General features: G+C 32.8%; 1 protein-coding gene across 1 annotated transcript; it reads right to left on the reverse strand.

Annotated features, from left to right (window-relative positions):
- Window positions 1–1,454: 1,454 nt before the first annotated feature.
- On the reverse strand, window positions 1,455–9,735 carry LOC137402672 (uncharacterized). The gene is made up of 7 exons (XM_068089176.1): window positions 9,642–9,735; window positions 8,937–9,154; window positions 7,231–7,413; window positions 5,400–5,566; window positions 4,180–4,438; window positions 3,766–3,895; window positions 1,455–1,552 (listed from the first exon to the last, which is right to left on the reverse strand). Exons 1-7 carry the CDS (start codon window positions 9,733–9,735, stop codon window positions 1,455–1,457), a joined length of 1,149 nt encoding a protein of 382 aa, XP_067945277.1.
- Between the last annotated feature and the right edge of the window lie 474 nt (window positions 9,736–10,209).

Here is a 10,209-nt window from a genome sequence, read left to right on the forward strand (position 1 = left end):
CTACATATCACGAGAAAATTGTTTTGTGTAATTCAGATAAATTAAAAGAGAAAATAATAACAACTGTGAAAGTTTTCAAACTTTTTCAAACAACTGTAACTTCCAAACTTCATATCATGAAGAAAGTGTTTTGTGCAGGTCAAACAAATTGAAAAAATAAAACGACAATAACAGGGTTTAAATATAAATGTGATATAATTAACAAGTAATAGCTAAATTAAGTCTGTTTTGCTATGATTACAACAAAAGATCATTCGGTAATGATATAATTGACGCTTGTGCGAAAACAAAATAAAAATTTTGAATGTGTAGAATAAATAATAATAATTCTTGCATAGAAGTATGTGTATAAAAAGGTTATTGTTCCACCAGAAGCTATTAATCAAAACTCTGAATGTGACAATACTTGTACCTCTTGATGCTGGTACAAAAGTAAAAATGAAATATCATACTGTTTTTGGCTGACCGATTGGTGAGAGAATGTAGAGACCATTCCTACGGAGATAATACAATTGTTCGCGTGAAAAGTTTTGACCTTCACTGCGATTTAGCAGTTGAACTTTACAAAAAGCCAGAAATAGAAGTTCACAAAAACGTAAAAAAGCATCATGTTTCATAGAGTCAATAGAATTCAGAGTTTCAAGTAATATGTTATTTAACGTGTGCATACGCCATTTGGTATAATTATGACATTATAATAATTATGATTATGCCTATGATCAATATGCCTTGCGTAACTCAGTGATAAAGCTCGTGGTTATAAAATTTGTGGACGTTATAAAACATTTGAACTCTGTGAGTTCAAATTCATCAGGAAGTAGAATTTCACTTTCAAGATTTTCATAGCTATAGTTGGACGTACACAACAACAGATACACAAATACACAGAAACACGGACAAACTTTGAGAAATATAGATCTATATCCATGTTTATAGTTTTTTCTGTTATGAAAGGTATTGACTTAAATTTTCCAATAGGCTAGCTCATCAGCGTCAATGTTCTAATCATTTAGTACACAATCAAAGCCTAATAGTGTGCAGACTTATTTTAATTTGAAATCGTACAGTAAATTTTTGTTACCTTTGTTTTAAATGAGACTGAAATTTCTATGGCACAGTTCAAACGATGATAAAAAGGGGAGAAAGACAAAGTAAGAAAAGATTATAGGTAAAAAACGCAAATTTTAGCAAGATGCAAAATGGTTTTCAATTAGTTTTTTAAAACAAGGTTTAAAATGTTAACCTTAACAAAGTTTTATTACCTAATGTGAGCATATATTTCAATTATCGTATATTTAATAAAAATATTTTTAAAATAGACCTTTCTTACTCACCAGTAAGCGGCGTTGACTAAGTCTCCTATGAAGCGAATTTTCTCTTAAAAGACGTTTAGCATAGAAATTGACAGCGGAGAGGAACCATGAAACGGGTTCTCTTGCTAATGCAATATACTTTTAGTCAGGCTCAAGCAATTCATCCATCATAGTTTTGTTGTATAAAGAATGGTGTATGAGAGCTTCTGCACGGCCAGATCTAGGTCCAATTTTCCACGCTGTAGTCAAAAAAATATTGGACATTGAAAACAGCTAAAGCTGCCTCTAGTGTTCAATAATTAATAATGAAAGGTTTGGGGTAATCTAAAGGCCTGAGTGTTTGATGAGTTGTCAGATAGAAGTGACATAAAAATTATAATGACAAATAATGACAGATAATAATTCTTCTTTGAGATATGTCACCGCTTTTTTTGTAGATAATCATGTCGTTGTATAAAATTCAGGAGTTGTTGTGCACTGAGTTTCAACAAAATCATTAACTTCTTATTCTTTGTCCTAGTCTAAAGCCTTATTATTAAACACTTCAATACAATCATATTTAGTGCCTGTACACTGAAAACATGCTAAAATATACTAATACAAACTAATAATAAAGAATTCATATGACATTCAAAAAACTAAAAATGTAAATAAAAAAGGTAAACCTCACAAAACCATATGATCCGTGCTAAAAGGGTTGATTTAGGTAGTGAATATTGCTTAGCAAACCTACAATTAGGCTTGCACCCGATCCTTTCAAGTCCATCTCAAGTTTTGTTTACAATAGTGTTAACCCGATTTTGATTGGTTCTTGCATGCTTAAGAGAGACTCAAAAAGATCGGGAGCACTCATCAATGCCCCGATAGTTACTAAGATGTTGAATTAGGACGTTAGGCTAGGCTAGCGGCGACAATTTCTAAAACAGATATTGGACAGTTTCAAATTAATAGGGACTTTGGGACAAGTTTTGACAAACCATAAGATGAGTTGTGCAAGACATGACTTGAAACTTGGAATATTTTGACATGATGGGTGGCTCAGTCGATTGGTTTAGTTTTTGTGTGTGCTGCTCATCGGATTGGTGAGATATTTGGGTAGATACTTTTATTTTTGCTCATAACGACGTGGACCTTTGTTGTTTTTTTGTGTGTGTAGACTACGGCCCGGTCTCGGCTTCGGCAATATCTCCGCTAAAGGACACCTGTGGTTGGAAGTGTAAACAAGAAAGCGAAGTGGACTACATGCCAGAAAGAATTTGCCTAGTACCACACCACATCATCATTAAAAGATAATGTAACTAATTTTCATCCTACCACGCAGAAATCATCACCGGCTGTCAAAGACAATATTTACTACTACAGTCTGTCCCCTGCGAGTGGCTATTCTCTAAAGCTGGCAATATTGTACGTAGGAAGAGAGTATCTCTTTATTCGGATAATGTGAATAAACTGTGCTGCCTCAACTCTTGGCTGACTTAATTATAGACTTTCATAGATTGTCTTCATACTTATAATAATTATTACATTGTAACTTATTATACGTACGTTGTACATAACATGTACTCCTGCTAACAATTTTCTCAAATATAATTAATTTTTATGTACCTGTATTATTCGTTTTATGAATATGCAGGTTTTTGCTAGATTAATTCTAATATTAATCAAAGATTAACTGGTTCATACCAGTTTTTAATCGTGATTAATTTTCATAATCGTTGTGCAGCTCTAATATATATATATATATATATATAAATATATATATATATATATATACATATATATATGTATATATATATATATGTATATGTATATCACTACAACAAATTTCTATAATTGTGAACACAATTCTAAATAATATCTTTTGACTATTATCAGTGCATAATGTGCAAAGCTCGCACGATTTGGTTTCTAGTTTTTAGTTTACTCATTTTAATGTAAATTGGTAAACTTAATTTGGTTTTTGATGTACATAATTGATTTTGTTTACAAATAAGGCTGATTTAATTAGTTAATTATTTATTTGCTTTTTAGCATAAAAAGGCTTTCATTAGACATCAAGGGATGATATGACCAGTATCAACAGCCATAATAACAAAACTAATGAAGATGCTTGTTTAGCACACAAGACATACTTTCTAGACTCATCTATTAAAGTATAATGCCATTTTTAGACTGAAAACAAAACATATAAAATAATTAAATAGTAATTACAAACACTGAACTGCTAGTTAATTACTAAAGTTTCTAATAAATCAAGCACACACGCGAGCGCAAGTACACACACAAACTAGTTGTCAGGAATTTGACAGAATCATAACATACAGCCAAAATGATGGAGGAAAGAGATACAATTTAATATAAGCACACTTTTTTTATACAGCTAGTTCTCCGAAAACATGTTCACGTAACAATTTTTTAAGATTTATTGAAGTAGTTTCCACAAGCAGTTTACAAAAGTCTAAAGAAAGTGTAAGTTCCTCTTGCCAATGGCTTTCAGAAATAATGACAGGCTCATCATACTTGAGGGCGTGTGGGCACCAGACATTCGTCACCTTCAGATTGACTTCAGAGAAATGAGAAACCTGTAGCATAATGCGTGACATTTTTGTAATTGAATGGTATGATATGGTGCCATATGCAACTCATGCCAAGTTGCTTTCGTACATGTTTACATAAAATAACAAATAGTAGAGCTGTAAACTATATAGCAACAATCGTCATTCTAGCTTTTACAATCTCAACTCTATCCATTCTACCTGCAAATAATAAGTTAAACTGCTCTAATTATTTTTATTGTCGATTTTATTTACCAAGGGGAAAACACGAAGCTAGTTTTAAGTAAAACAAGTTGTCTGTAACTTCTTACCTCTTCCCAGAAGTTATCTTCCTTTAACTCTGGTTGTTTCCACCATGTTTCATTCAGTTTATCATATAAAAGCTTCTCTCCAAGGTTTACTTCGGGCGATAACAGAATTTGTGCATTTTGTTCTGAGATGGTTGGCGCTTGTTTCGGATTCCCAACTTTGCGTTTAGTATAAATGATATCTCGATATGACCAGCCAAATCTTCTTTTTAGAATGATGAGCGACGCATCAAAGACCTCAGTTAAAATGATTACATCAACGCTAAAAAAGAAAACAGTTTGTGATAATGTTTTAACTTATTCTATTTCACGCTATTCCTTAGCTCAAGGTGGTTACTTTTTATTAAGTTACAGTATATACGAGTGTCACTTTCTATCCACCCAACAACTTTTTGTGTTTAACCATAAATTAAAAATTTCTGCAAAATATATTGTTTTCTGAGTTAGACAATAGTGATTACCGGATTCATTATTTAAATTGTTTTTTGCTTCAATTGGTTGGTGGTAATAACTACTATTCAGACAAATATAATGTCTTGTATAACAGCTGACATCAGAGCTACAATTATTTATTTACGTCTTTCATTTCATGTCATCTTTGCTTAAATGTAGCTTTGTTGTCAATATTTTGCTAAAAGCTTTTTAGATTGTCACTTCCAAATATCATCTTGAAAAGACTTTTATACTATTTCTTCGTTGTAATTCTGTATGAATCATGACTTTATGGTTGTAAGACACAGTCAAAAAACTAATAAAAGTTTATTGTCTTGTACTTCTCAGAGATTTCCATAAAGCTATTCCAACGCGACATTTTTAGAATATGAAAGTTGCTAAAGTCTTGTCAACTTTTAAAATTAGTGTAATAAGTTAAATGTACCAAGGGTGAACTCACAAAATTATCTTTTATAAAAATTTACAAAGTGTCGGTGAGAAGGAGTTTTCAACTATTCATCCCACATATCATGGCATTCTAGTGAGTTGATACTTGACTTATTAGTTTAAACCTACTGGTGGTATTTCAAGAAACATCCAGAATGCAGCTGTGGTTAGAAATTTAAACAGTGCGAATTACTAGCTGCCAGTTCGTCTTTATAGCTAAGCATTATTTTAATTATTTAATTACATCTAATGGCATAGCAAACAACCATCGGAAAGGCAGCAGTTCTCTTTTAGGTTACTTGATTGTACAGCACTTATTTGAATCTATATCAAGTGATACTTACTTGGGTATATATGAAGCTATATGTTGATTAATAGCTGATAAGTTATCTTTTTGTCTGTAGTCAAATCCAGTAAATTGCAGCTGTACTAAATGGAAGTATGTCCGGGAGCTACCAAAGTCTTTTGGCATGTAGAGCAGGCTTTTATTAGTGACAACATAATCAGCTGACTACAATAGAAGAAATGAAGTTATTGTAATAGAAGTTGAGTGACTCCTTTATGTGTCACATCATTCTTCAGAATAACTCGCAGTAAAAACTTGTGAGAATATATTTGTATATAACTATGTCACACAGCGCAAGCCTAAACAGAGAAAGTGCCTCTGTCTTCATCTTTTGATTTTTTCCAAAATACCGTTTTATGGCTGGTTAAGCTTCGCCCTCCGGTCAATTACGGAGTAAGTCTGAGACCAATTTGCTCATTTTCTGACTGCGTAATCTGATTCAGGTGGACCAGCTATTGGCTAAATGGTGCCCACTACACATGCAGATCATTTGATGAAATCTCTTATTGAGGATATTTTTATACGTCTTACCACATACACAGACAAACAAAAACACAAAATTGCTGCAACTCGGGGTCTGCATTTTATCTGTTACTTGTTGTAAACCAGCGAATGCAGCACTGGTTCTTACGCTCTTTGAGCGGGGCAACCACCACATTGAGTTTCTGAGGAGATGCATATTGGATAGCGCATACTATCCTTTTCTGTCAGCGTGAGCTAGTGTGTTGGATGCAAACCCTTTTTTGTTTCATCTTTACTTTTTGACCAGAGGTGCTCTGATGAGCAATGGAAGGTTTTTCCCTTTCGAGTTTGTCTGACCTGGACCAAAGCAACCCAGCAAGCCTGTTCGTTTATGAACCTTGATGCTTTTATGGCAGCTCGCAACTCTGTGGTGAGTTTAAAGTTGCCCGCTGCTTTTATTGCAGGTGATGTTGCTGGTGTCAGTTCAATTTTATCTTTATTCTAGTTTATTGGCATATTTGCACAGCTCGAGAGGTGCCTACTCTGCTGGATGACCAGCCCATTAGAGAGCTTCTAGCCAAACATTCTTCCTTCGCAAAGTACTACCCAGACTGGTCGGGATTGTGCTGAGTTGCCAAATCATGTTCTTATTATCTCAGATCTATGGTAGCAGTGGAAGTGATTGCTGAGTCAGTGAGAGTTTCCAGCTGATTTAGCAACTCCTTTAGAAATTTATTTAGCTCGCCGATTGTCATATCTCTATTAATCTTTGGTAATTGTGTAACGCAGTTTTGAGTGTAGCAAAACTGACTTTTGTAGTAAGGAATAATGCTACTTCTTAGTATCCAGCGTATTACTCCGCCATGGTGTTTTTTGTGACCACCTGACACGCCCACTTTCTTTAATGATCTTTTATTCTGATAAGCTTTGGGCTCATTATTTGTGCCAGATTGGATTTTGGGTTGGCTCAAATATTGTCATTTTAGGTCAGTCACGTTTTTTCCGGCCAGTTTTTTGCCTTTAATAACTGAAGGAATTAGCAGCTCTTCAAATCTTTTTTTTCTTTATGAAGTCTCTTCTGTTTTCTCATTTAGCTTTATGCGCAGGCAAGGAACCGGTGACTAGAGATCTACCAAGGATATTTTTATAGCATTTCAATTTTCTTCTTTAGAATAAGTTGGCAGACTCTTTTCAGATTCGAGCCATTCCGAGTTTTAAGATGGTCAGGGCTTTACACAATTAGTTTGTACAAAAGCAAAAAGATTTCAATTGGCCTTAAATTTTGATAGAGAACTTTTTTTGCCCTTCTACCTAGTATGTATGATTAGACAAGGTTTTTACGACTGATTTATTATAGCCTTACAAACTTGGCTTGCTGCTTTGCGCTTTCTGTGTGTGTCATATCGGCTCGCCAGAGCTGGCAGAGTTTGGCCAATAACTGGCTTACAAACTCTTTTCAGATTGTTGCTTTCGATGGAACGAGCTCCTTCTGGTTGTCGAATACCTTCCCCAAAGTTTTCAGATCTCAACTTTTTTACTGCACTTCTGAACTAGTTGATATTAGTGTTCAAACTATTTTTGGCAGCTCTATACTTCTACGCATTTCATTTAGCACAAATTCAACGGGTAGAAGTTTTGCTCACTAAACGTAAACTCTGGCCCAAAACTAGCTGCTCATCTTCTATCGAAAATGTAAACCAATTTTTATACACATGTACTTCGAAGTATCAAAACCGCGTTAAACAAGAAACTACTATTAGCCTAAAACAGTTATCAATTAATTCTATGGTGTTGCTTTAAAAGTTTTAACAACAAAAAAACGAAACGCTTTCAATTTGAACAACGAGATAATTACTTGTTATTGATGTAGACAATTCATTAATAATACGATTTTGTGAACACTTTTCTACTCATCATCTGATATTATGGGCTCATAAAAATTAAATTATTTCAGTGGCAATCAAATAGAAATGCCTTTCAATTAATGAGTGGGCGCTCCATTTTTTCAACCCTTCTCTCAGGAGTGTGACGGTCAAATAGAGATGGCTTTTACACAGAGGTGGCATTCAGTTAGAGGTTTTACGATATATTGGTACATACATGTGGCATATATATGTGATATATGTCTATATATATATATCAAAAAAATATTGCAATATACATTATGATATAAATTATAATATATATATATATACATATAAAATTTATTCATGTGAAACCTTAGATAAAAAACAACTTCATTACTATTAGTTTCATGTCTGTTACGCAGAAAATCATCAGATAAAATTGTTTTGGTTCAACTGAGTTATATATGTAAGAGAGGTGTAATTACTATAACGACTGATAGCTATGTAATTGCATTTCGTAGTGTGTATTTAGTAGAATGTCGGCATGTGGAAGCTAGCTCGTTACGCTTGTTGAGTGAGCTCATTTCTGGTTTTGTGAGGATGATGTAACACACTACATTGGAATATATATATATATATATATATATATATATATATATATATATATATATATATATATATATATATCATATATATAGTTTTATAGATGTCAGCATTATCTATTGTTGATATAGATAATTTAGTTCCATAGCTCTCTAGATGTATAAGTTATAAAAACTATATATATGTGGAAATATAGCTTTTTATTAAGTAAGGTCTTGACTTCATTTTTAAATTAGGCTAGTTTTCCAACATCAAGATTGTAGTCATATTTTGATGTGTCTACTTAATTCTTAGCCTAACAGTACAAATACTTATTCTAGTAGGTAACTGTAAACACACCTTATTATTTGTTTTAAATGAGACTGAAGTTCCTATTGTGCACTTTATCTGACGGGGAAGAATTGAGGAAGAAAAAGTAAGACAGGATTATGGGTAAAAACATGCAAGTTCTAATAAAAGCCAGAAGGGTGTTTTCCTATAATTAATAACGAAATTCCCAACTCATTTTTTAAAACAAGATTTGAGAGTTAAATTTCAACAAGATTTCTATTAATCAAAATAAATAAACTTTTTAATTATCATATATTTAATGAAAGATTATAAAAAATACTTCTCTGACTCACCGGTGAATGCTTTTTGGTGAATCTACTATGAAGCAGCTTTCTGTTTAAAAGATGGTCTTTGTAGAAACCAACAGCGGAGAAGAACCATGAAACAGGTTCCCTTGCTAATGCAATATACTTGTAGTCAGCCACAAGCAATTCATCCATAACAGTTTTGTTGTACAACGAATGGTGTATGAGAGCTTCTGCACGGCCAGACCTAGGTCCAATTTTCCATGCTGTAGACAAAAAAGGTTTAGAAAATTGAAAACAACTAAAGCTCTTGTTAGTATTAAGATTTAATAACAATTGGTTTAAGGTAATCTGAAAGCCAGAGTGTTTGATGAGTTGTCAGACGGAAGTAATACAAAAAAAACATCGTAGCATGGTAGCATTTCTTCAAGATACGCCTGCACTCTTTTGCTTGCTGCTAATCATATATCATTGTACGAAAAGCAGTACACAGAATTGCAAAAAATATTAAAAGTATTTATTCTGAGTTCTATTATATTACTTTATTATTATACACTTCCATTCCATTATTTTTAATGTTTGTCAATCGTAAACATGCTAAAATACTCTCGTACAAACTATTACTATGAAGATCGTAGGAAATTCACAATCAATAACTGTGTAGGCCTACATAAGAAGAATAAATCTTATACAGCGATATGATCCATGATGAAAGGGATAGTTTAGGTATTAAAAATAGGCTAGCAAACTCACAATCAGAATCATTCAAGAATATATAGAAGCCACTTTTAGGGATCAACATGTTAAGCTTGTACTGAAGGATTCTTCTAGAGAGAATGTCAAACATGGTAGTAGACCCAGTTTTACAAACTTTGGTCATAGCAAAGTGATGAACTTGTCTGTGGATAGCTGCAGATCTTTCTGCAATAAGTCAGAAAAGTTTACCTTACTCAAACAAAAGCATATATATATATATATATATATATATATATATATATATATATATATATATATATATATATATATATATATATATATACATACATACATATATATATATGTATATATATATTCTATATGTATTCTTATATATATTACATTCTATATGTGTTCTATATACAATATATAATATATATATATATATATATATATATGTACCGACAGCAATCAACTCAAGTGAGTTGCAGAAAAGTGCGCTATTGGGAGCAGCTAAGATCATGAGGCAAATGCTCAAACTCCCAGGTCTCTGGTAAGAGATCCGAGTTAAAGCAGAAATTACCACCCATATGGGTTAACCGGGGTAAGGAAACAATATTTATAT

Source organism: Watersipora subatra, chromosome 8, assembly GCF_963576615.1.
Source record: "Watersipora subatra chromosome 8, tzWatSuba1.1, whole genome shotgun sequence".
Classification (NCBI taxonomy): Eukaryota; Metazoa; Bryozoa; class Gymnolaemata; order Cheilostomatida; family Watersiporidae; genus Watersipora; species Watersipora subatra.